The sequence below is a fragment of the Crocuta crocuta genome, unplaced genomic scaffold (genome assembly GCF_008692635.1).
Source record: "Crocuta crocuta isolate KB4526 unplaced genomic scaffold, BGI_CrCroc_1.0 scaffold95, whole genome shotgun sequence".
Classification (NCBI taxonomy): Eukaryota; Metazoa; Chordata; class Mammalia; order Carnivora; family Hyaenidae; genus Crocuta; species Crocuta crocuta.
The window spans coordinates 5,559,479-5,587,198 of NW_027530971.1; the positions used below are offsets into that span (position 1 = coordinate 5,559,479).

Here is a 27,720-nt window from a genome sequence, read left to right on the forward strand (position 1 = left end):
CACAGGCTTCAGATTGGAAGCTAAGTCATCTGCTGGCTTATTTCTTCAGGTGTAAAGCAAGGGGATTAAACTAAGTGAGTTACAGAGTCCCTTCCTAAAATAACCTTATTTAATTGGATGCAGTTCCAAGATTTTTATCCAGCTTGCTCTGTAACTCTGCCTGTTCCTTTAATTACAGCCTTAATTCTTTTTGTAACTATTTCCATCAGTTTCACCTCTGACCACGTCTCAAACATCCAAGGTCCCATTAAGGTCACTCAGCCCAGACACTTTTAAAAATCAAGTAAAATAAAGCTAATAAGGAACGAAATTTAAGGCATTTTTTTTTTTATTTCAGCCAAGGAATGATGCATGCTACAGATTAATCTTTACTTTTCCCCACTTGGTTTTTTCAAAGAATACCACCATTTCAACCCCCAACGAACATGGCACTTGTTTCTTTCTTCCCCTTCTAATTTATTCCAGGTTTTCAAGTGTTTTCTTCAGTAATGATGCTTTTTCCTGCAGGTCAGGTCGGCTGTCCGTCTCCATAGTAGCTAAAGACTCAATTAGCAGCACTCTGCATTCAGATGTCAAACTTTCCCACTGTTTAGATTCTGAATGGAAAAAGAAGACTCTTTATAGAACAAGCAAGCAAAAAAACCTAAAAACTTCTTTCTTCTTTTCCTCCATAGAGCCTATCCCCCAAATAAATGCAAAGAAACCCCTTGATAGCAGTTTGATATTTAATAGGTTCAATAGTTGTCTCAAAACCTAATTATTGACAATAACATGAGACTATGTCAGAAAACTTCATCCTCTGGCCCCCGCACTAGGGGGACAAAGAGGATCTAGGGATGCTGAAGAAAAGTGGGAAGTAGGAAGAATCAAGACAAAGCACACAAAAAGCCTCTGTATAAAATACACTTGGTAAAAAAAATCTTGAATAAACTTCAAAATTGCAAAGTCAGTCTGAACAAACTGGCTTTCTTGAAGGTACCAGAGATCTCTACACATACTGGAAATTTCAGAAACTCAACAAGTATACCAGATCCTCAATCCTGTCTATCAGGTTCTGCTACTTTCTAGTGATGTGGTTTCAAGCAAGTTGTTTCACTGTTTAGCCTCATTTTCCTCATCCAGAATATATTCATACATATCTGGCTAAGTGAAAATTCAGTAATGTGACTAGGTGCCTAGCTCTTTTATTTCAACAAGGAAAAACGGATTGTGAGTCTAAAAGGCCTGCTTCATGGAACCTAGGACAGGTGCTTTAATTGTCAAGTGCAGAGAGAGGGAGAAGTACAAACAGAAAATATACAAGACTCTCAAGAAAACTGTTCATCTGTGGGGTTAGAATAATGAAAGATGAAGAGGAAAAAGAGACGCTTCCTTTTGAAAAACACCACTGGAGAAAATGCTAGCAGTTTTCTTTTACCACTAATACAACAGACCATTAGAGGAAATCTGCTTCTTGATAAAAGGTTAAAAAAAAAAAAAAAAGGAAAACGAGGGGAAAACAGGATTAAGAAAACTGCTGCCACATTTGATGACTCAACTGTTAAAAGTGTTTTCCCAACTCCACTTCTTAGTGCATCCCCGTTTCTTTGTGTGTGTACAGTGGGCCTACTACGCCACTGTCAACCAGGTACCGTAATGAACCCAGATCAAATCAGGAGTCATGGTGGAAACAATACTTGATTACTTCAATAACTATGGCTTCATAATATATTAGAAATATATAAAATAAAAGAGTACCAAACTTAAACACTTAATAAATTTTAAAGATGTTAGCTTTGTATATTTGACTAACACGTACATGTATTAATTTATATTTTAGAGAATATGCTTATTAAAAACAAAAAGAGAAAAAAAATTCCTAAACTATATGCCATAAAGTATCCTGGATTTGTGGTCCTCCAATTAAAAACATCAAGAACTCACCTTCAAGTTTTTTAAGCAGTAATTCTATCACAGATAAAGCTTCTGTTCTCACAGATGAGTAAGTCTTATTTTCTAAGGAGAAAATCAGAGAGTTCACGTTATTTGTTTTATAGTCCTTACACACAGAACCTCCAAGATTAAGTTAGTGTTACTGGAAGAAAGATATTCAGAAATTAAAAATTCAGGGAAAGAAACAAAAGCTTCCTTTTGCTTATTATCATCAAATACTTGAAATATGCTAATGTCCATATTTCTTACTTTAAAAAGAAAAGCAAAACTGTCAGCCAAATATACCAATCATTACAACAAATGCCAATATTTAAAGGACCCATTTTATAAGTGAGAAATCAAACGACACTATCTCAAACACAGAGTTATCTTCACATGACACCTAAGAAAGGTCTTCAGGTTTGCAGGAGTTCCTCATTTTATCAGAAAACATTATGTAACCCAGAGGGTCAAGGACAATCAAAAACACTGGATGAGACCCTACAAAGACTAGTGTCTTGGCTGCCAGTTCTTTTGTTTTGTTTTTCATTTTTTAATGTTTGTTTATTTTGAGAGACAGAGAGAAAGAGAGAGAGTGCAAGCACGCACATGTGCAAGTGGGAGAGGGGCAGAGAGAGGGAGACAGAGAGACAGAATCCTAAGCAGGCTCCATGCTACCAGGGCAGAGCCCAACTAGGGACTTGAACTCAAGAACCATGAGATCATGACCTGAGGAGAAACCAAGAGTCAGATGCTTAACCGACTGAGCCACCCGGGCGCCCCCTAGCTGCCAGTTCCTTATTCAATAGCACGCTGCCTCCAAGAGCTGTAGCTGAACTACACTTCCCGAGTGTCTGTTTCAGACACAGCCTCCAGGTCAGGGTGATGCTGTCCACTGAAAACATTAATACACAACCAAGCCTGGGGCAAGGAAAGCACGAGATGAGCTTATAACATCCCTTGTGCTACAAAGCACAGAGGTGCCTAAAAGGATGCCAGTGACCTGTCAATAAGACCCAGGAGTCAGCTTAAAGAAGCCTCCACTGGAACGATCTGAGCAAAATATTAATTAAGGAAAATAACTAATTATAAACCAATTGGGGAGGGGAGAAAATCCACAAATCAGTACTGATAAGAGATGAATAGAGAGAGAGGGAGAGGCGGCACCTTGTTTACAAGAGGAGGCCGATGCCCACCTGGTAAATGGGAAGGAAGTGCTGGTGGTGCAAAACTGCCCTGGTAACAGTGGTTCAGGGAAAAGCCCTCGACACATGCTAAGTCCAAAGAGCATACTTTGAAGAGGGGTGGGGTAGCTGCGTGGTCTTAAAGAACCTTCTCTCTGCTGGTTAGACATAGTTAGGAGGAGCAGATTGTTTGAATGGTCTTAAAGTGTGTTCCCATGGGCTTCTTACCAGACACAAGGGAGGAAAACAGTAACTACACAATAAAGAAAAGTGAGTGGCTGGGCCGCCTGGGAGGCTCAGTCGGTTAAATGTCCGGCTTTGGCTCAGGTCATGATCTCATGGTTCATGGGTTCGAGCCTCATGTTGGACTCTGTGCGGACAGCCAGCTCAGACCCTGGAGCCTGTTTCAGATTCTGTGTCTCCCTCTCTCTCTGACCCTCCCCTGCTCACAATGTCTCTCTCTCTCTCAGAAATAAATTTAAAAAAAAAGAAAAGAAAAAGAAAAGTGAGTGGTACCTTGACCAGGTAATCAAAATTAACATCGCCAATCTGAGCAGATGAACACCATGTGTCCCTGGACGTGCGAGGGCACATCACTCACAGAGTGTCCCAGCTGGGAACTCATAACCTGCATCTTCACCAGTAAACATGAAACACCAAGTGAGAAACATTCTAGTTTTAGAAATGGGGGGAGGGGCAAGGGGAAGACTTTTCTTCAAAATTACCAATGTTATGTAAGATACAGAAAGGCTGAGGAAGTGTTCCAGATTCAAGGAAACTAAAAAAGACATGACAGCCAAGTTCAGTAAATGATCCTGGACTGGACTCCATACTGATGGGGAGCGGAGAAAGTCTACCAGAACATTTGTTGAGGGCGCCTGGGCGGCTCAGTCAGTTAGGTGTCAGACTCTTAGTTTTGGATCAGGTCATGATCACCCACTTTGTGAGATCAATCCCCATGCTAACAGCATGGAGCCTGCTCGGGATTCACTCTCTCCCTCTCCTTCTATCCCTAGCCACTTGCACACATGCATGCTCTCCGTCTCTCAAAATAAATAAAAACATTAAAAAAAAAAAAAAAGAACATAGTTGAGTCAACTGAAAACCCTGACTATGAATGGTGAAAATCTGACTAACCCTGCTGCGTGAGTGTTACATCCCTACAGCTGGGACTGCACTGTGTTACATCAAAGAGCGCTCACTGCAAACTCAGGAGTAAAAGGGCAGATGTCAGCTACATACCAACAATGGTTCGAGAAAAAACACGTGTACAGAGAAGTACAAATGATGAAGTAAATGGGACAAAATATTAACAGGTGACTTTGTGTAAAGGAGACACAGGTATTACATGCACTATTTCTGGCGACTTTTCTGTAAGTTTGAAATTCTTCCCAAATAAAAGTAAAAAAAAAAAAAAAAAAAAAAGTACTTATCAGAAAGGTTTTTCTAACCTAGGGGTTAGTTCCAGAGTAACATGCCACAGTTTGGGGACACATATCGGGCACATGAAGTAGTTCGGCAGCTGCTCCGTGAATGCGGCTCCTCGCACAAGGGAGGGAGGGAGTGCCTGAAGCTCTGCTCCCTGAGCTCTAAGGTTAGGACTCCTTATCCATGTCAGCTCACCACACTCACCTAAACAATATGTGATTGCTTTACAAGTTTCAAGGAGAATTTCAGCCAAAGCCTCAGGATCTGCATGTTCTTCTTCCAAAAGCATTAATCTGTACAAATAAAAGCAAGATAAAAAATGCCAGTTATTAAGAAACATCCCCAAACCTTTCTGGCACAATTTCTATCTGCATGTGTCACATTATGATGTCACTTCAGCTATTTGGTTTTAAAATCTGAAAGAATTCCACTGATTAGATCTAAAATGCTGAGGGGCCGGGGGAGGAAAAATAAATGACTGAACTGTGTGTGAAGCAGAATTACCCCTGAAAAAAGGCATTCATCGACTGTAAGACTCCGAGCTGCACCTTCCACGTGCTGAGTTTTAGCCGCTCACACATCAACTTGCACAGCTCCTGATGGTAACAACCTGGGGCAAACAGAACAGAGCAGGACAGACAGTGCAGGAAGAAGACAGAATGAGTGAGGGACACACAGAGACAGACAGAAACCAGAGCACAGAAGGATAGGGAGGGTTAGGAAAGAGAAAAAAAAAAAAATAAATAAAACACATGTCTTTAAATTAAAGTCAGGAAATCTCAAAAGAACTTCAGCATAACTTTGTGCCCAATTCCCAAATTTCCCGGACCAGAAACATCCTCCCATCAAGGGTCCTATTAACTGTTCAGAAATGTTCATTTTTAAGGCAATATCCTTCTCCAAGGAGCTAACACAGAATCTTAACCGCACTCCTTCTTCCTGTAAAATACCCTGAGTTACAACCAAAGAAAGCAGAACTCTGGAGGTAGGGAACTCCTCTCTGGACACTCACAAGGAGCTCGTGCATACTGTAGGCTTATCAAGACACAGCAGTGCTTTATCCCAAACATGTCACACCAACTGCACTTGTTATAATTATATCATTAATAATACACTGAATGATGAAAAGGAGGATAAAGCTCGACAATGTAACTACTTTTTAAATACTGTTGAATTTAGTGTGGTTCACAAATGTAAAGATGCACTGGAATAAAAAGCTAGAATTCTGCTCTTGATTTGTTTCCTAATAGACTAGAATTTCTTTCTCCACCATAAACAAACAGAAACCAGAAATTGTAGATGCTGCTTTATGAGTAAGACGTACATAAGAAGTCAATGTAGAACAATGAAATTCTCAAAGACCTTGGCCCTGTCCTCAATAACTAGCAAATGAATGTACATTCCAATGCTTTATACTAAAATAAACTGCTTTGTGTGTGATCTTTTTTATAGAATTCCCTACTTTAACTTTTTCTACATATCAAGCAAAACTTAGGAGTCCAAATGGTGTCAGATGAAGTGCACTTTCACTGCAGCCCGTAACATAATATCAAGAAATAAGACCACTTAACAAATCTCTGTCTTTGGGAAAATCCTTCCGATACATAGCAAATATGCTGTATAAAGTTCACACAAAGAACAGCAAGGCTCAAAGACAACTCTAAGTCTGATTTTAGACATATCCAAGCCTGAATAATCAACAATATTTTATACATCATCCAAGAATATTAACATGTTCAGCAGGGTGCTCTCTGCAGGAAGTAGCGTAAGGCAAACTCAGGAGCAGTGTCATCCTTAAGGCCCTCTGAACTAACTGCAACCAAGATCAAGAGCAAAGGCTTGGTGGTTATTTACCTAAACCTTTGGAAATATAAAGATCTCTCAAAAAGTTCCAAGTTTCTCAGTGAAATACAGATTTCACCTGTTTATTGAAGATTTGGCAATATGGCCATTAAGTTTGAAGAAAAGAGCTCACTAATAAATTCTATTGATTTCCCAGAAAAGAGCATCATAAAGAGTAACAATTCTTTTTATGGGCAAACTACATAACCGTTATCATGACTGCTATGGACTGAAGTGCATCTCCCAAATTCTTATGTTCAAGTTCTAACTCCAAGTACCTTAGAATAGGACTGTATTGAAAGGGTCTTCAAAGGGGTCATTAGAAGGGTCCTCAATCCAGGTTGACTGGTGTCCTTATAAAAAGAGGTTAGGACACAGACACAGATGGCCATTTACATGCCAAGGAGTGAGGCTGCAGAAGAGCCCACACAGCCAACACCTTGATCTCAGCCTTCCAGCCTCCAGAACTGGGAAAAAGCAGTTTCTGTGGTTTAGGCCGCCCAGTGTGCGTCACCGCATTGTAGCACACGGCAGTCAATGAGACTGTTTGCTGAGGCGGGAGGACAGTTCACGGCGGGTCCCTACTATGAATCAGGCTCCACAAGCAACCACAGCACCACCTGTCATACACAACACCCTCGAGCGCATAAGCAGCCTCTGGCTACGGCACTTCCGCACGCGCAGGGCCTGGTGCTTACGCTGGGTCTCCACGTTCCGGGGCCAGGCTTTGCCCAGGCTCTCAAAGGCTCCCAGCAGACATTCCAGCTGCAGCTCCTTCTCCTTCTCCTTCTCATCTTCATTTTTGGTTGTCCGAACGCCAGTGCTCTCAGGTGAGTTCTAGGATACATGAAAGCAAAGGAAGGCAAATTTTAAGTTTTTTTTCCCTTCAGAGTTACACGTGTACTACAAAGACAACCAGGGTCCCAGAGCAGGAGATGTTAACCAAGAATTAAATGCTAAATTCTCTACCGTGAGTCTTCCTGTCTGTGAAAAAAATCTGTTACAGAAATACTATACCTCTCTAATAAATTTGGAAAAGCCTTTAAAGGAATCTGTAAGAAAAGGTGAAAAATATGCTATATATGTAGTTTGTTTGGTTTTATGTAGGCTCCACACTGGGCATGGAGGCTTGAACTCACGACCCTGAGAGCAAAACCTGAGCTGAGATCTAGAGTCAGACTTCTGACTTCCACTCAGGTCATGATCTCACGGTTCATGAGTTCGAGCCCCACATCAGGCTCTGTGCTGACAGCTTAGAGCCTGGAGCCTGCTTCGGATTCTGTGTCTCCTTCTCTTTCTGCCCCTCCCCTGCTCCTGTTCTCTCTCTCTCTCTTTCAAAAATAAATAATATGAAACATTATAAAAAAAAGATTAAGGAAAAAAAGAGAGAGACACATGGGGTACCTGGGTGGCTCAGTCAGTTAAACATTCAACTCTTGATTTCCAGTCAGGCCATGATCTCATGGTTGTGAGACTGAGCTCCACATCTGGGCTCTGCAGTGACAGCAGGAGGCCTGCTTGGGATTCTCTCCCTCCCTCTCTCTCTGCCCCTCCCCTGTATGTGGGTGCAGATGCTCAAGAACCAAAAAAAGGGCACCTGGGTGACTCAGTCGGTTAAGCATCTGACTTTGGCTCAGATCATGATCTCATAGTTCTTGAGCACAAGCCCCGCTTTGGGTGAGTATGAGCTCCACCTTCAGGTAAACTCCAGCCTTGCCTTGTGCGAGCCACACTTCTCCCTGTCCCTCATGGATTCTCTCGCTCTCTGCCTCTCACTCACTTGTGCCCTCTCTCAAAAAAAAAAGATTCAGATGCTTAACCAACTGAGCCACCTAGGCACCCCTGTGCCTGTATATGTAGTATTTTAAGTGTAACCTAAAAGCCTTGCATTAGAATCACGAGATTAAAGATGAAAGAATCTGGTAATCATCTAAATCCAAACTCTTTAAAGAGAAACAAGCTGAGAGGTATGTCATCTAGCTGGTGATATAATGAATTTAAAACACAAGTCTCTCAAATCCATGTACTATCAGTATATAACAGAAATTATCTAAACAGCTTTCTGTTGAAAGAAAACCAATTAGCAGCAACACAAGAAATAAAAATCCTATTTAAAACATTTCGTATTTCATAAAAAAATAAATGATAAACCATAACCTTTTTTTCTCTGGACCAGTGCCCAATCTCTAAAAATGAGTACTTTATTTTCCAAATGACACTTAAGTCTTTCTTATCAAAGTCTCTCAATATATGGCAGAGACAAATAACAGTGAAACCCTGAGGGGTGCCTGGGTGGCTCAGTTAAGCATCTGACTTCAGCTCAGGACATGATCCCACAGCTTGTGGGTTTGAGCCCCATGTCAGGCTCTGTGCTGACAGCTTGGAGCCTGGGGCTTGCTTCAGATCCTGTGTCTCCCTCTCTCTCTGCCCCTCCTCCACTCACACTTTGTCTCTCTCAAAAATGAATAAACATTAAAAAAATTTTTTTAAATTAAAAACTAAAAAATAAATTAAAAAAAAAAACCCACAGTGAAACGGTGATCTTGTCTTTACTCTAGGATGACTCGGGTGGCTTCTGCACACAGTTAAAAGGCAAAGCATATCACCACTATGTCAGAGACTCTACATTCGTTCCAACATTGACTCCTGGAACTCACTGTTCCTATAGTCTTGAGTCTCCCAGCTTGCAGGTTGAAATCCCTGCAATGAACACCCACTCTCCCCTTCTCCCATGGCAGGCAAATGGACAACTAGAAGACTGCCTTTCCTAGCCAGGTGCTACCTGGCTCAGTACTGGCCAGGGAAATAGAAGTGAAAGTGCCACACAGAGATGTCCAAGAACTCTCCTTGAGAGAGAACAGACGCACCTAGTTGGATCCTTCATCATTTCCTCCTCTACTCTGCTGTCGCCTGCCTGGAAGGCAGTCGCACACCCACACACTGTAGGAAAGCAGGGCTCCAGGCCGTAACCAGCCACAATGCCCAGACTCTCAGCTGACAGAAAAGCAGCTATCTTGTTTGAGGCCATGCTATTTTCGGATTTTCTGCTATTTGCAGTTACACTAATCCTAATAAAATATGTACACAGGGCACCAGGAAAATCTTCCTTTCTTTTCCTTCTTTTTAAATGTTTTAAGTTTTTAAATTTCTAAGTTTCACATTTTTTTTCTTTTTATCTTTTTAAATTTAGTTTTTAAGTATAAACTAGATCAGAAGGGGGACACCTGAGTGGCTCAGTCAGTTAAGCGTCCAACTTCAGCTCAGGTCATGATCTCGGAGTTCGTGGGCTTGAGCCCCGTGCATCAGCCTCTGTGCTGACAGCTCAGAGGTGGAGCCTGTTTCGGATTCTGTGTGTGTCTCTCTCTCTGCCCCTCCCCTGCTCACATTCTGTTTCTCTCTCTCTCAAAAATAAACATTAAAAAATAAGTAAATAGGGGCGCCTGGGTGGCTTAGTCGGTTAAGCGTCCGACTTTCGCTTAGGTCATGATCTCACGGTTCGTGGGTTCGAGCCCCGCGTCGGGCTCTGTGCTGACTGCCGGCCCAGAGCCTGGAGCCTGTTTCAAAGTCTGTGACTCCCTCTCTCTCTGACCCTCCCCTGCTCACGCTGTCTCTCTCTCTCCTAGAAATAAATAATTAAAAAAATAAAAATAAATAAATAAATAAACAAACAAACTAAACCAGAAGGGATAACAGGCGGTCATGACCTTCTTGATGAGAGGTATGACAATGTCTGAAAACTCCTGGAATCTGTCTTCTTTGGTGGCCTTCAAGACATCCGCCGCACAGCTGATTGCTACGATCTTGTATTTAAGATTCTCTTTGCAACACTCCTTCAGGACAGCCTGGAGAATTTCATTTGTGCTGGGCTGATTGGGCACAGGCTTTTCCAGCTGTGCACTAGAAGAGCCACACAAAAGCATCGGGATAGTTAGTAAGGACCACAGCTTTCGGGTTCTGATTAAGAAATGGCATCATCACTGAAAAAACATTTACCTGCAAGCTGTCACCACACATGCAATGGCTCTCAACAGCTCTTCCTAAAGGATTGAAAGATGAGGGAATACTGTTAAGCACACGTGTGTCATTTACTTTCTATATACGATGACTGAATTACCTCAGGAATATTTAGTAACTTAGCTAGAGTCATAGTATCTTTAACGCACTTTGCTATTTAACAAGCACATCTGCAGAGTTTTCCTGCAAACCACAGAGGGAGGACAAGTGTCTTCATCTCCATTTTAGAAAGCCGAGAGACCTGACTTGTCCAAGGTCAATCACAGAACTCCCCGTCCAGACACTATAGTACTGTGTTGGCCGCTACTGACTGTGACATCAAGTAGACTGTTACATGCTGCCACATCTTGTGTTCCCCACTGAGTGTTCACTGTAGGTAATCTACTATCAGCCGTGTGTATGAAGTGACTAATTCACAGGTCTCAGCGACAGGCACCCTCAGCTCCAGGTTTAGGCACAGCTGGCCTTCTACTCAACTCAATGTGTGCCCAATCCTGATCTGTTCACGAGGTGACCAGGTATAAAACAGCCAACCACGTGATTTAAAACTTCTCTTGGAAAGCTAAATGTGATAAATAAAAATCCATCCGCATTACTATGCAGTACTCAAAAACATGTGGGTTACATTTTGATGTAACATCATATTTAATCAGACAAAGTTTACACAGAGCTTCCCACTGGCTAGGAAAGCTGGTTCAGATAAAACAATCCATGTGACATCCCACAAAAGCAGATTCTAATTTTTATAGAAAATGAAAGATGAAATCATAATCCTTTAAGGATACCTTTAATTTAACTGGGCATGAATGGTTCCTTTACCTTTCCTGCCCATGTTCGTCCAGCCAGGCCTTGCAGTAATGCGGTCAGTATCATTCCCAGATATGGAGGTACTAGGGAGCTGGTTTGTTTTGCAATTGATGCCATGGCAATTGCACCCTGGGCTTTCATTTTCCAGGACTGAGACTGCAAAGCCTTCTGGGTAATGATAATCAACTCCTGCAGGTATAACCGAATGCCACCAAAGGAACCTAGGTTATGAAAAGCAAAATTAAAGCAACTTTTAAATGACAAAAAAAAAAAATCAACTGGTTTTTCTCTTATAAGTATGAAAAAGAAAAAGGCAGTGACCATCAGTCTAAAGCAATAAATGTTCTCAAAGGTTACATCACACCACTCTCTGAAAGAGAGAGAAAGAGGGGAGTGTTGGGATACACCTTTACAACAGTAAGTCTTTATGAACTTGAATATGTCCACAGGAGGGTGTCATGCAAATGGTCTCCACCCATTTGTACATGAAGGTAAAGTACAGAATGAAGAAGCATCACTCTGAAGGAATACACTAAGGCAACATAGAATCACCAACTCCCAACTCAAATAGGTACAGCTCTGCTTTGCTTGGGCAGAGGTTCTGTTCTCTTACATGGGCAGTAATGAGAGCGGAGAGCAAAGAGCTCTGAGCGCCAACCTTGAGAATGCAGCAATTTGGACAGGCTTTAAACCAAATGGGACACGTGCTGTTAGGGTTCTGGGAAAGTAACTACAGGAGTATCTAAATGAAAAATAGGAGTAAAAATCCCTGCTGTGTTTTTTAAGAAACAGGCTTAATTCACAGGCGCTGTTTACTAACCAGGTACATTTTCCTGCCAAACTTCAGTCCATAAGTTACACTCTTCCTTCTCTGCTTTCTCCTCCTCAGTTATTTCATGCATGCCCAGAAATGCCAAAGGCAGAACTTCTTTGGCATGGTTCTTCAATACATCCGGGCTGTATCGTCCAATAGCATGAACAGTCAAAGCACAAGAGGTCTTGTAGATGGGTTCTAAAGAGGAGGAGAAACACTGTAAACTTCATCCTACTTTCTGCTGTTAGTCAGGATGACTGATCTCAACAAACTACTTAGCTTGGACCATGGCAAAACAAATCCATAAAACCAATCAGAACTGTTCCTAGCAAAGCACATAATATCACAGAAGGCAAGACCTGATTTGTACTGCTTTCCTAGATTGCTAACATCTAAATTAAAAATAACAGGACGAAAAGAAAGGTACCTTCTTTCTCCATGTACCAGCCATTGAGTTTCTGCAGGAGTTTCTCAGTGCTGCTATCCCGTGAGGTCTGAAAAATAAAAAGCAACCCTACTTATTTCTTTATAATTACCAAAGCAGAATTACTTAATTAAATATGAAATCCAACTCACCCGAACTAAATGGCCCATGGCAAACGCACAAGATTTCTGAATTACACTGTTCCGATCTGTCAGGCCACTGAGCAAAGCACTCATAAGTTTACCTATCAGAAGTAATGGACAAAAACGTGATTCTTGTTTACCTATCAGAAATAACGGAGAAAAATGTTCTGCTCTGTTCCCAGGACAAAAACAAACCTAATCCTGTAATTAACATCTGATTTATTCCATGCTAGTTTGGAACCCAAGTATGTTACATTTGTACTATCCACTTGCTTCCTTTCCTATATGAAATTAAACATTAATCTGTGTCTAGAATACTGCAGGAAACGTTACAAAAATGAGAGCTAGGTACATAAAGTTCATTAGCCCTCTTCCCACCTGAAGAGAAAAAATGCTGACAGAAAATTAGGCATAAAAAGGGACACCTTCGTTGGCTTAGTCGGTTGAACATCTGACTCTTTTTTCAGTTCAGGTCATGATCTCATGGTTCATGAGCTCAAGCCCCACATCAGGCTCTGTGTTGACAGTGTGGAGCCTGGTTGGGAGTCTCTCTCTCCCTCTATCTCTGCCCCTCCCCCACTTGTGTGTTCTCTCTCTCAAAAACTTAAAAAAGTTAGACATAAATGGTAAACAAATCCTACAAAATGGCAGATACTTTCACCTTCTTAAACCAGTAAGAATTAATGCAATACTTATAGAACCGTGAACACTAGCTAAACTTGATCATCCCTGCACCTTCTTGCAAACAATGAAACAAAGGAAGAAAAAGGGGGTTAAAGGAGAAAAATCATACAGAAGATCACAAGCTTGTCTGATTGATAATTTTTTTTTTTTTTTTCAAAAACCTTGTCACACAAGACATGGCCATACCAAAATGTCACCACACACAGTTTTGACAAACTCACCTGAGTAAGGTGTTAGGTCCTGGGGACACTGAGTAGTTAATGACACAATGACACTGGCACAGCCTCCCTACAGGGTTACAAAGGCAAAGGTCTAAATTTGATGGTCACAATGGTTCTGTCTTTCAAACCCTTTGTCTTAGGTGTCAATGATTTAAAGATGAGAAATCTATGAAGCCTAACAGCCCCTTTAGGATTCAATCTGGAAAGAGGATGGTCCTTATTTTAAAGTAGCAATGCAAAGACTTTTTTTCAAGGCTTCCAGCAGGAAGATGTGTACTCTCACATACACCACAAATAAGAAAGAAAACTGGTACAGTCTTTTGGGAGGGAAACATATGTCCTCTTGGCGACCCTTGTTCTGACATTTTCAGTTCTAAGAATTTAACCAAAACAAATAGCTTCAGCTGTGTCTAAAGACATTCATCACAGTGCTGGTTTAATATCAAAAAAGCTGACAACAAATCAGATGTTCCTTGAGGGACTGAAATAAATGCTGCTGCAGCCACACAACAGAGTACCCTCCGGCCATTATAAAGAGGACGCTGCAGAAGACACAGGTCCAGGAAAGAGAGGGGAAGAAAACTGTGAAATATTAACAGCGATTACCCCTACGTGGTAAACTTAATGGACAATCTTTACCTTCCTCCTGATCTATAAATGCTAAAATTTTTAAATGCAAGCAAGTATTAATTTTGTCAGGAGAAAAAAATCTGAGTTGTTTTTAAAGTGTGGGACTGAGTCAGATCCTTGAGAGATCTTGGAGAAGAAGACATTTTTCTAACCAGATACCTGCTGGCCCCTGTGAAAACACTAATCACCACCTAAAACCATCGTGCCTCAATATCTCGACAAGCATTTCCATTAATAACTGATCGTGATGAGGACCCAGAGGGCATATTCATTATATTCTGTCCCATCAGGGACAGAAATGATTCCATTAAAAAAGTAAGACACTATTTATTGAATAAGTCACATGTTTTATATTTTGAGTAAGTTACAGGTTTTAAGTTATTAGTGCAACCATAGAAACAAAATAGTTAATATAAACTATTAAGGTTTACAGAGAACAATGAATTTCAGTATGACAGCTATTACATTTTTGTGGCCCAAACTAATGAAGATGTGAATCCTCTTGTGAAAAATACTTACTTACCTTGGTTCCCAGACCCACACCACTTCTGATCAATTCACATAATCTAGGAACCAGCTCACCCAGCACCGACACATCAAGATACTGCAGGCACTGTGGAAAAAGAATAAATGTAAAGTTAACCTTAGAAAATGACGAAGTCAATACCACATCACCAATTAAAACTGCTATGTCAAATATGTTATCCACTGGATTTGACCTGAAGCTGAAAAATTGCTGGCTTAATTTTACACTCATATCAACGTAAAACTACCACTGTACTATGAACAGAAAAGCCATTCATCAGTGGGTCAACATTAAAAAAAAACAAGGGGCACCTGGGTGGCTACGTCAATTGAGCGTTCAGCTCTTAATTTCGGCTCAGGTCATGATCTTGCTGTTGGTAAGACTGAGCCCCACATCAAGCTCTGTGCTGACAGAGCAGAGCCTGCTTTAGATTCTCTCTCCCTTTCTCTGCCCTTCCCCAGGCCCCCAGCTCAGGTGCGCTCTCAAATAAACTTAAAAAAAAAAAAAAAAAAGTTTTTAAAAAATAAAAATAATAACAAAACAAAAATAACAAAAAACACTGCCTTACTAAAGGAGAAAATAAATTATAATTACCCAAAAAGAAGGGATTTCTCTGGGCCTATCTTCCTCCTTACCGATTCATGCTGAGTGGAAAACACATGAATTGGCTTCAGCGGGCCTGCCCAACCAAACCAGCTTATTAACGCCACCTTGTTAGCTGAATATTATGTTTTAAAAATGCAATGACACACATTCTATTATAAATGACCATTATCTGTAAGGCGTTTGCTAACCGTTTCTATTTATTTAAGAGTTCTTCTCTCCTCATCTAATTAATACATAACATCCTTAGACCAAATTTTGGGGAAAGTGCCCCCATAAGCACTAAAAAACATCTTCTTCTCTTGTCCAGCCTTGCACTCTGCTTAGCAAAACAACTTCCAGTAGCTCACAAGCTGTCAGTTAAGCACTCCAGGGTATGCACAGGAGGGCTGGTTCTAGCCTTTAGTGACCCCCTAATCCCAGACTCCAGGATTTTTAGAATTTAGAACCTCAGTGCCAAGCAGCTCTTTTCTGCAAATCCCTCTCCGTGGTTAAAACATTTCAGCATTGCTTGAGTTCTCTTTCCCTCTACGCCGCCTACCTTCACGGAACCTCCAGCTTACAACCTTCCGAGGTCCTCCCAAAGACAATGCTCGGGCAGAGACAGCTATCTGAATCTTTGTAAACAGGCAGGCCAAAAGAGATATACATTTATAGAGGGATCTTTTAATATGCTGTTCTTCTGTGTAACGCAAATCTGAACTAAAGAACTTTGGTATTTAGAAAATGATTTATTCAATTTAGTAATCTAGAAGAAGAAAAAAGAACCGTACTGAGAAAAAACAGCAGTCACAATAGGTACTTGACTCATCCCTTAAGTCTCTACATCATTTGATGGACCCTGAAGAATGAAAAATCACACTCTAAGGTAGCCAAACAAACATCCCTATTACATGAGGCACTGACCATGTTGATTGTTTCCATCATGGGAGAGGATTTGGCAGCACTAAGTCGAGCACTATCCATCGCAGCCTGAGAACACAAATTCAAGTCACTCAGCACATTCAATTAATTACGAAGAACCCACCACACACACACACACACACACACACACACACACACACACATAAAAGGGCTTTACTTCTAGAAGAAATTTTTAAAAATAATATATAAATAAAGGAACAGGCACAACCTTTGATGCTGCATAATCTCTCTAACATCTGAAATCACCTCACTGCAGAATATGATGCATGCATTAAAAAGAATGAAGTAGCTCTATCTACAGATGTGATGTATTGTCAATAACAAAAAGCAAGTTGTAGAACAACGGTCATAGTCTATTTTTAAATGCATGTGCTTGTGTGGGTTTGTAGCCTGTGACTACATGGGAATTTCAAAACAGACTCAGGAATCCACTGAGAATGGGAACCCTCAGGAAGTGATACTATACCAGCAGGGGCGAGGGAACTCCTAGGGGATGACTGTCTACCCTTCTGCATTATTTTTCCATAATCAACGTTTCACCTACAATTTTTAAAAAACAGTCTAGGCAACTACCATATATCTGAAAAGCAGAATAATTTTGGACTATGCCCAACTCTAGACACAAATCCTCTGCACTTGTAAGGGCAGGAGTGGTCCATAGAAGGACTCTGAAGGTGTAGAACCCACCCCCCCCAAAAAAAAACACATAAAAAAAAACTGTGTTAAATAAATGTAAATGCATTTTTTTAATGGAAGTGTTAGCTTTCATCCAATTCACAAAATAGTGTATGAGCCCTCCTTGTGCTCCCTCCCACGACCCTCCCCAAAACCCACTGCCTGTAGTCACAGGAGTTGAGTGATTTCAAGAGTGGTGACGGTATCATTCGAGTCATGGAGTCTGTCTAGGGACACTAGAAAGACTGTTCAGATGGAACTCGGTACCTAGCAAGCCTTTTCCTCCTTGATCCTGACCAATAGATCTGTGTTGTTAACTCACCTTTTCTTGGTCTGTAGCCCGGAGGCTCAAATAATTGAGAACCTGGGGTTCCAATACACTTAAGGATTCCAACAGAGCTGGGATGAGTTTCGGCGCATGTGGTTTCAACATGGCTCCTGCACTTTTGCTAATCTTCACAAGGGTGTTAATGCTACAGACACACAGAACACAACTCTTAAGTCCTTTTGATATAAGCAAGAAGCTCTGCAAATCTAATCATGAGGACATTCTGTATTTTACTGCATTCAGGAATACATTCACCTGGTTAGAGTCTGGTCTTGGCACTATTTTTTTCCTTTACTTTTTATTATAGAAAATTTTCAGTATATGTGAAAGAATGAATCATAAATGAAATTCTACATATTTTCTACTTGGTTCAACAATTAGCAACTTTTGGCCAATTTTGGTTCATTTATACCTTTTCCATACACAAAAGCACACTTCTTCCCCCTGACATCGTATTACCTTAAAGTATCCCCTACCTAAACTTCAGCATGTGTCACTGAGAGGCAAGGATTCTTTACTATAATCAAAATATCATTTTCAAACTTAGAAAATATTAATAGTTTTCATATAATCTGATATCCAAATTCCATAATTGTCTCACAAATGTCTTTACGAGTTGGTTTGTTGCTGAGCACCTGAGTGGCTCAGTTAGTGAAGTGTCAGACTCCTGATCTTGGCTCAGGTCATGAGCTCATGGTTTGTGAGATCAAGCCCCCACATCAGGCTCTGCACGGACAATGCGAAGCCTGCTTGGGATTGTTTCTCTCTCTTTCTCTGCGCCTCCCCTGCTCTCTCAAAATAATTAAACTTAAAAAAAAAAAAAAAAAAAGAGTTGGTTTGCTGGAACTGGATCCAGAGCCCAGCCACACACTACAATTTACTGTATTTCTTAAAACCTTTCTAAAAGTGTCATCCCTACTCTTTTTTCTTATAATTTGTCCTCTCTAACTATATTCCAATGGTGTCATTTAACATGCCCTTCTGTTCTTTGTACAGACCTGGAGGCTAAATTAGGCTCAGGTTCTATTTTTTTTTTAATAAGAGTCTTTCAGAGGTGGTGATGTACATGTCCTATTTTTCTAGCACACTATGATGCATGTAATGTCTGCTTGTCTTTTTTTGTGAAGAGTTATCAGTGGATTCAAGCATGGATAACCTAACCATTCACTTAAAGGTTCCCATCAGCCTTTCACCAGTGGATTTAGAAGCTGCTAATGATTATTACCCCAAATTATTTTACAGAGGATAGCAAAATGGTAATACCCTAATTTTATCATTCCCTTGCCTTTGTTACACAAATAATTTTTTTAAACAACCTTCATTCAGCTATTTTATTAGAAGTAGTATGAAACAGTTACATATATAAGTATGGTACTATGCTGGTACTATTAATCTGATCTAATTTTAAAACTGAACTAAAATGACAGATAAAATTCCTAGATAGGACTCTAGTTGAAAAATAGAAAAACAATACAAACTAGAATCCTTCACCACTGAATTTTACAAAATAGCCATATATGTGAAATATATGAGTGTATTTTTTTTAGTATTTCATTGTTGCAGGTGATACTATTTTATACCTAGTGATCTGTGAAATATTAACATGATATAACAAATAACTACCAAGGATCTGTGACATAACAGAAATGTGTGCCTGCTGGGGGCAGAGGCTGATGGCAACACAGTAAGGCACCTTGATACTCAAGGTCAAGGCAGAACAGCAGAATGCTAGTCCAAAACAAGGTCCCCCATAAGAGTATGTGTTTCGGCAAACATGCTCTGCCTCACAACTTTTCACAAATACTCTTGGGTCACCTCAACAGATTATCCTCAACTCATTTCTCCATACTCTAAGAATCTCACATTCAGAGACACACTATTTCTGCTAAATGGCTAGGAACTAAGTAAATCCAATACATTCATTTAGTCAGTGGATTCACACCTGAGGGCTCGAACTTCTGTCACAGGGCTCATCATTCCTTTGTCCAGAAGGCAAGGCAGAAGGACAGCGATGGTTCTCTGGCCAGCTGCTCCTTTGGCAGGGTCACACATTTTCACACAAACCTCACATACACAGAGCGTGGAAATTAGTGACACTGACCTCTTACCGATAAAGCATTCATCTAACAAAATATTTCCCGTAGCCACAGAAAAGAGTAAGTGAGTCAACTTTCCATGATACTTTCAGGAGAAACAGGAAAGAGTCCTCTGTCTGCCAGTAACTAAAAGGAATTGGGTAATGCTTCCACTCTCTAAGCTTTGGCCTTCTCAGGCCAACAGGAAACAGTTGAAAATAAAATGAGAAAATGTGTAAGAAAGCACTTTGCAGAAGGCTTAAGGTATTTTAATCATCAATAACTTTGGGTGGCAGCATAGCACACTGGTCAGGAGCACAAATCTGGAACAAGAAACAGCAGTTTCAGGGGCGCCTGGGCAGCTCCGTCAGTTAAGCGTCCGACTCTTGAGCTTGGCTCAGGTCATGAGCTCATGGGTTTATGAGCCTGAGCCCCACATCAGGCTCTGTGCAGAGAGCCTGCGTGGGATTCTGTCTCTCTCCCTTTCTCTCTACCCCTCCCCTGCTCACTCATGCATATGCTCTCTCTCTCTCAACATAAATAAGTAAATAAAATTAAAAAAAAAAAAGAAACATCTGGATTTAAAACCTGGTTTTACTATTTACTAACAATGTAAACTGTGCCAAGGTTTACATAGCTAAAATGTAGAAGTCCCTGAAATACCACAAAATCAAGTTCAAGTAAGAAACTTATTTCAAAAAGCTTGGCAACCTCATAATTATGCAAGGGAGATTAACACATAACAATAGCAATAGTAAGAGAAGAGATACGACGTTGCTTGATCTCCAGGAGTAATATTTTCTTCAGGGCCCAGCACCAAGTCATATGTAATGTAAAGACTCAGAGAAACTGACCATATAAAGAGATCAGACATATACTTTGTCACAACTACTAGTATTCTAGTGTAATGGTACCCAGTTTCTGATTCACTCTAAGATTAGTGAACTAGAACATAAAGCCAATGACTTCATGTCACTGCAACTCAATGTTAACTTATATGACAAAAAAGAAGTCCTTGTCGTCCTGGTCTCAGAAAATCCTGCCCCACCTAACCCCTGATAAAAGATAGGAGTTTTCACCTTGCTTAGGGTTTTCAGAGCTAGTTCAGCAGCTTTCCGTACAGATTCCTAAAATACGAGGGAAAGTAAGGCATGATACAGATTAGTTTTATTCTCATCCACCCCACAATGTGTATTTAACTGCTCCTCACTCTATACAGATTAGTGAAAAATCCTACTTTCAATGCCAGGTAAAAATAGTGTTTCATTAAGCTCCCTGCCCATTAAGAAACATATAACAGCAAGTATTTCTTATATTAGGAAGGATCCATTGTGACCTTACAAAAATACGGCTATAAAATATAACAGCTTAGAAACTAAATGTATATTAATACAAACGTATAGATACCTATGTGAGGATTCTGAAATTTTAAAAATTTCTAATGCATAAAGCAAAAAGAAAGGTAGAACTGAAGTGACTGATTCTAACTGTGAGATATCAAAGTATTTAAAATTTGAATCACCCAGAAAAAATTTAAAGGAATTGGTCACATTATTTGGGAGTGACTGATCCGATTTATAAAAACTGATCAAGTAGAGGTAGTCTGTATTTCCAGTATTTCCAAACTATTATTTATCCTAATCAATAGCATCATGAAAACTCTACTGAAAGAAAGTCAGACAATAGCCACATTAAAAAAAAAAAAAAGTCAATTCAATTTAGATCTAAGGATATCCAACTTGCAACATCACAGACACATGAGGACTGACACTATGGGAGGAAACTGTTGTCTCTTAAAACTGTCTGGAGGGGCGCCTGGGTGGCTCAGTCGGTTAAGCGTCTGACTTTGGTTCAGGTCATGATCTCATGGTTTGTGGGTTCAAGCCCCGCATCGGGCTCTGTGTGCTGACAGCTAGCTCAGAACCTGGGGCCTGCTTCAGATTCTGTATCTCTCTCTCTCTGACCCTCCCCTGCTCACACTGTGTCTCTGTCTCTCTCAGAAATAAATAAAAGCATTAAAAAAATTAAAAAAAAAAAAAATGTCTGGAGAGTGAGTTGTAAAATACCTAACATATGTATTTTAACCATCCATTTACAACTATTCTATGAATAAATGCAGATTTATTTCTATGATACCTTGATATCATCTTGCACCCGGAAAAGAGTTTCCCAAATTTCAGGAAGTTTATCAATGATGTCATCTAGGGGTCTTCCTCTCAATAAATCATTCAGAGCTAAACAGCTGAAAATAAACAATTTGGTTTTCAAATATATGATCAAGATAGCTCAATCTTCTACTATGAAACATTCATACCAAACAAGAATATGGATTCTGCCTGTATTTCCAGTTCCTATCCCCCTACTGCCGGACAGCAATGCCTGATCACTCCCTGGTGCCACATACACCACAGGCATATATTTACACTCATCAAATGTCTGTGTCCACAACTGTAACACAGCCTGAGAGGATGCGTCACTTTTTAGTTACCAGTGTATCCCTCCGTTAGCAGCAAAGTGAAAGGACATAGCAGGCAGGCACTGAATAAACCATATAAAGATATAAATGATACCCTACAAAACTTTGATAGTACCAATTTAACAAGTAATCTTTAATGTCATACTCCTATAAACTAAGACAACTTAGAAACACCACTGACTAGAAGTTTCTTTTAGAGTTTTAAATAGTGAAACCCAACCAAAAATACGCTTTTTAGTAACACAAATTTATTCCTTTTGCATAAAGCTTGAAAACCTGAAGAAAACAAATCACTTATATTTGACTAGTCTTATAAATATCCAAAAAATGGTACCTGGATTCTCGAACTCGCCACATACTGCTGGTAAGGTTCTTAACCAGATCTTGAAGAATTTCCTTCAAATATTTATCCACCTAATGAAAGAAATGGGTAAGATTTAAAATGTGAAATTCAAGGAGGGAGGCAAGATGGCAGAGAAGTAGGGAGCTCCATACATTTTGCTTGCCCCATCTCTCAAACAGAGAAGGCTTGAAGCCATAAGACACTGAACTGCACGAGTCTGGGAGGAAAAGAGACAGAGTCCACTAAGAAGAGAAGCTCACTGGTGTGTGAGTGCGAACTGGGGAAGATAAAAACGGGCCGGGAGCCAGAGACACAGAGGGAGGGGAGGGAGCCCTCTTTGTGGGGAGAGCTGCAGAGAATCGAGGGGAAGAGAAAAAGTGACTGAAACTGCTCATAGAACTGTCCGTGGAGAAGAGAAAACCTCGGCTCTGGACAGACAGTGATCCTATATCTAGCTGTGGTGCTGACTCTGGGCTGGGTGCCCAGGTCCCAGGCGGCACCAGGAGAAACTGCTCCACTGCTCTGCCCTCTTGATCCCTGGGTGGGAAGTGGCCCAGCGTAAAACTAGTCCGCTGTTCTCCTGACTCCATCCCCGGCTGGGAATCGCCCAGCCTGTGGGATTATATTTCGGGTGGTATCAATAAAGCATGCCAACTAAGACCTGGAAACGAGCCATGGCTGGGGACATAGAACACGGCCCACCTTGGCTGCGCCAGCAGCACAGGGAGATCGGACCCAAAAGAGTGGTTTGCAACGCTGGGGTCACGAAGGGACTGGGGCGCCGCCATTTTTCTGCCCACGACCACCAAGGCAGGACCTCAGGGAGCCGCCTGCCCGGCGGGAGCAGTGGAGGCTAAGACCTGCCTACACCAAACCACACCCATCCACTCGAGAGCTGCCTTTTTTTTTTTTTTTAAATTGGAGCCCCGGACAAGACCACCATGGATGCACTGCTGTGATTAATTCTAGATCAATTCTTTCTATTCAGATTATTTTCCCTCGTCTCATTCTTATCCCTCCCCTCTGCTGGAATGGGCACTCTGGTCATTGGTTTGCTTAAACAGTCACATTTAATACATTCTCTAGCTGTATATTCTACACCTCCACCGCTACCTTTCTGTCTCCCTCTCTCTCTCTCTCTGGAGAAATCAGACTATATAGTTTCTCTGAGTAACATTACCTTCATTTCTTTCTCCTTGCCTCTTACCATATTCTCCTCTTTCTCTCTGAATTAAGCCTCTTAGTCTCTCTGCATGGTCACTGTCCAATTTCACTTTCTCCCTGCCCCTGTCACTTCTCTCTTTGTATATGCTCTTCCATCAGCACTGCATACACCTTGCTCCTTATTTGCAGCTGGGAAATCTGGTTTTATGCGTTTAGACTGTCCTTTGTCTTCTGGGGTTTTTTCTTTTCTTTTTTTTTTTTTTTTCCTTTTTCCTTTTCCCTTTCGGTTTGCTTGTTTGTTGGATTTCTCTGTGCATCTGCGTGCCTTTGTTCCCTGTGTGTTTGTCTGTTTTCCTTTCCAGTGCCACCTCAAGAAACAAGCCAAAGTACACATGGTGGAGAGTCCCAAATACTACTATGAGTAGGGAAATAAAATAACCAAGCCTCAACAAGAGAGACCAAGAGACACCATTAAAAGAACACTTCCTGAACGGACAGTCCCTGGACAGTCAATTAGCCTTCTTTAATATAGCAGTACTCGCAGGTGCAGAGTGCATAACAAGCTTTTAAAAGTAACAAGAGACAGAAAGCTAGCCAAAATGAAGAAAACAGAAGAACTCTCCTCTAAAGATCCAGGAAAAAATGACAGCTAAAAAACTGCTCAAAACAGATATAAGCAACATAACTCAACAAGAATTTAGAACAACAGTCATAAAATTAATCGCTGGGCTTGAAAAAAAGCATGGAAGACATAAGAGAAGCTACTGCTACAAAGACTATGGAGCTTAAAAATAGTTGTGATGAATTAAAAAATGCTATAAATAAGGTGCATAATAAAATGGAGATGTCCAATGTACGGACTGAAGAGGCAAAGAGGAGAATAGGTGAATTAGAAGACACAATTATAGAAGAAGAGGAAGCCGGGACAAAGAGATAAACTGATCTAGGAACATGAAAGGAGAGTTCGAGAGCTGAGTGATGCAATCAAATACAACAACATCCATATCATAGAAATTCCAGAAGAGGAAGAGCTGGAAAGGAGCTGAAGGAGTACTTGAACCAGGTATAGCTGAGAACTTCCCCAATCTGGGGAAGGAAACAGACACTGAAATCCAAGAGGCACACAGAACTCCCCTCAGACGTTAACTTGAATCGATCTTCTGCAAAACATATCATAGTGAAACTGGCAAAATATAAGGACAGAGAGAATTCTGAAAGCAGCTACAGATCAAAGGGCCCTAACATACAAAGCGAGACCTATCAGAGTAGTTACTATCTACTGAAACTTGGCAGGCCAGAAAGGAATGGCAGGAAATCTTCAATGTGATGAACAGAAAAAATATGCAGCCAAGAATCCTCTATCCAGCAATTCTGTCATTCAGAACAGAAGGAGAGATAAAAGTCTTCCCAAATAAACAAAAATTGAAAGAATTCATGACCACTAAATCAGCCCTACAAGAAATCCTAAGGGGGACTCTCTGAGGGAAATGTTGCAAGGAACACAAGGTACCAGAGACACCATCACAAGCATGAATCCTACAAAGAACGCAATGACTCTAAACCCATATTTTAAAATAATAACACTGAATGTAAATGGACTAAATGCTCTAATCAAAACACTCTTATGGATAAGAATGTGCTAACAGCAGGGGACTTCAATACTCCACATACAGCAACAGATAGATCAACTAGACAGAAAATCACTAAAGGAACAATGGACCTGAATGACACACTGGACCAGATGGATTTGACAGATATATTTAGAACTCTACCACCTGACGCTATGGAATTCACTTTCTTCTCAAGTGCGCATGGCACAATCTCCAAGACAGATCACATACTGGGTCATTAAGCAGCTCTCAATAATATAAAAGAATTGAGATCATACTACACACACTTTCAGATCACAATGCTATGAAACTTGAAATCAATCATAGGAAGAAGTCCAGAAAACCTCCAAAAACATGGAGGTTAAATTAAAGAACACCTTACTAAAGAATCAATGGGTCAATGAGGCAATTACAAAAGGAAGTTAAAAATATACGGAAACAAATGATAATGAAAGTACAACAATCCAAACTCTATGGGTTGCGGCAAAAGCAGTCCTAAGAGGAAAATACATTGCACTCCAGGCCTATTTCGAGAAGTTGGAAAAAGCATAAACACAAAATCTAACAGCGCACCTAAAGGAACTAGAAGGAGAGCAACAAGAGCACCCCAAACCTAGTAGAAGAAGAGAAATAATAAAAATCAGGGCAGAAATAGATATAAAATCCAAAAAAACCCAGATGAACAGATCACTGAAACCAAGAGTTAGTTTCTTGAAAAAATAAACAAAAATTGATAAACCTCTGGCCAGGCTTCTCAAAAAGAAAAAGCAGAGCACCCAAATAGACAAAATCATGAATGAAAATGCATTTATTACAACCAATACCTCAGAAATACAAGCAATTATCAGAGAATACTGGGAACAATTATATGCCAACAAACTGGACAACTTAGAAGAAATGGACACATTCCTAAACACACACGCACTACCAAAATTCACATGGGAAGAGAGAGAAAATCTGAACAGATCCGTAACTAGTGAAGAAACTGAATCAGTTATCAAAAATCTCCCAAGAAACAAGAGCCCTAGGCCAGATGGCTTCCTTGGGGAATTCTACCAGACATTTAAATCAGAGTTAATACCCATTCTTCTCAAGCTATTCCAAAAAACAGAAATGGAAGGAAAACTTCCGGACTCGTTCCATGAAGCCAGCATCATGCTGATTCCCAAGCCAGACACAGACCCAGCAAAAAAGAATGACAGACCAATATCCTTGATGAATATGGATGCAAAAATCCTCAACAAGATACCTGCAAATCGAATGCAACAGCACATAAGAAAAATTATCCACCATGATCAAATGGGATTCATTCCTGGGTTACAGGGCTGGTTCAATATCCGCAAATCAATGTGATACATCACATCACCAAAAGAAAATATAAAAAACAAATGATCTTGTCGATAGATGCAGAAAAAGCATTTGACAAGATACAGCATCCCTTCTTAATAAAGACCCTCGAGAACACTGGGATAGAAGGAACTTACTTAAACATCATAAAAGCCCTCAGCTAACAACATCTCCAATGGGGAAAAACTGAGAGCTTTCCCCCTGAGATCAGGAACACGACAGGGATGTCCACTCTCACCACCGTTGTTTAACATAGTGCTGGAAGTCCTAGCGTCAGCAATCAAACAACAAAAGGAAATAAATGCCATCAGAATTGGCAAAGAAGAAGTCAAACTTTCACTTTTCATAGACGACATGATACTCTACATAGAAAACCCGACAGATTCCACCAGAAGCCTACTAGAACTGATCCATGAATTCAGCAAAGTGACAGGGTACAAAATCAACGCACAGAAATCAGGTGTATTTCTATACACCGATAATGAAGCAACAGAAAGAGAAATCAAGAAACTGATCCCATTCACAACTGCACAAGAAACCATAAAATACCGAGGAATAAACCTAACCAAAGATATGAGAGATCTGTATGTTGAAAACTATAGAAAATTTATGAAGGAAATTGAAGAAGACACAAAGAAATGGAAAAATATTCCATGCTCATGGATCGGAAGAATAAATATAGTTAAAATGTCATTACTACCCAAAGCAATCTACACATTCAATGTGATCCCAATCAAAACTGCACCAGCATTCTTCTCAAAACTAGAACAAACTATCCTAAAATTTGTATGGAACCACAAAAGACCCCGAATACCCAAAGTAATACTGAAGAAGAAAACCAAAACGGGAGGCATCACCATCCCAGACTTTACCCTCTACTACAAAGCTTTAATCATCAAGACAGTATGGTATTGGCACAAAAACAGAACATAGACCAATGGAATAGAATAGAGAACTCAGAATTGGACTCCCAAATGTATGGCCAACTAATCTTTGACAAAGCGGGAAAGAGTATTCAATAGAAAAAGACAGCCTTTTTAACAGATGGTGTTGGGAGAACTAGACAGCAACATGCAGAAGAATGAAACTANCAAGGGATACAGGAGTGCTGATGCACAGGGGCACATGGACCCCAATGTTCACAGCACTTTCAACAATAGCCAAATCATGGAAACAGCCTAAATGTCCATCAACAGAAGAATGGATCAAGAGGATGTGGTATATTTATAGAATGAAATACTACATGACAATGAGAAAGAATGACATCTGGCCATTTGTAGCAACGTGGATGGAACTTGAGGGTGTTATGCTGAGCGAAATAAGTCAGGCAAAGAAAGACAAATACCATATGTTTTCACATATAGGTGGATTAGGAGGAACTTAATGGAGGACCATGGGGGAGGAGAGGGGGAAAAAATAGTTGGTGAGAGGGAGGAAGGCAAACCTTGACTCTTGAATACTGAGAACAAACTGAGGGCTGATGGGGGTGGGGGAGAGGGGAAGGGGGGTGATGGGCATGGAGGAGGGCACTTGTTGGGATGAGCACT

The 27,720-nt window shown here is 40.5% G+C and overlaps 1 protein-coding gene across 2 annotated transcripts in view; it reads right to left on the reverse strand.

Annotated features, from left to right (window-relative positions):
• Window positions 1-298: 298 nt before the first annotated feature.
• ECPAS (Ecm29 proteasome adaptor and scaffold) overlaps window positions 299-27,720 on the reverse strand; it is a 99,716-nt gene continuing 72,294 nt past the window's right edge. The window contains exons 31-49 of one of the 2 annotated variants that reach the window (XM_077769861.1): window positions 22,044-22,123; window positions 21,370-21,475; window positions 20,313-20,360; window positions 19,101-19,222; window positions 17,153-17,303; window positions 16,138-16,203; window positions 14,626-14,715; window positions 13,473-13,539; window positions 12,577-12,668; window positions 12,428-12,494; window positions 12,007-12,198; window positions 11,199-11,407; window positions 10,359-10,402; window positions 10,070-10,262; window positions 7,064-7,202; window positions 5,028-5,133; window positions 4,728-4,816; window positions 1,924-1,995; window positions 299-596 (exon numbers count right to left, since the gene is read on the reverse strand). In XM_077769861.1, coding sequence (XP_077625987.1) covers window positions 457-596; window positions 1,924-1,995; window positions 4,728-4,816; window positions 5,028-5,133; window positions 7,064-7,202; window positions 10,070-10,262; window positions 10,359-10,402; window positions 11,199-11,407; window positions 12,007-12,198; window positions 12,428-12,494; window positions 12,577-12,668; window positions 13,473-13,539; window positions 14,626-14,715; window positions 16,138-16,203; window positions 17,153-17,303; window positions 19,101-19,222; window positions 20,313-20,360; window positions 21,370-21,475; window positions 22,044-22,123 — 2,073 coding nt within the window. In that variant the 3' untranslated portion in view covers window positions 299-456. The remainder of the gene's footprint in view (window positions 597-1,923; window positions 1,996-4,727; window positions 4,817-5,027; window positions 5,134-7,063; window positions 7,203-10,069; window positions 10,263-10,358; window positions 10,403-11,198; window positions 11,408-12,006; window positions 12,199-12,427; window positions 12,495-12,576; window positions 12,669-13,472; window positions 13,540-14,625; window positions 14,716-16,137; window positions 16,204-17,152; window positions 17,304-19,100; window positions 19,223-20,312; window positions 20,361-21,369; window positions 21,476-22,043; window positions 22,124-27,720) is intronic. The other variant, XM_077769862.1, reaches the window with a different exon arrangement.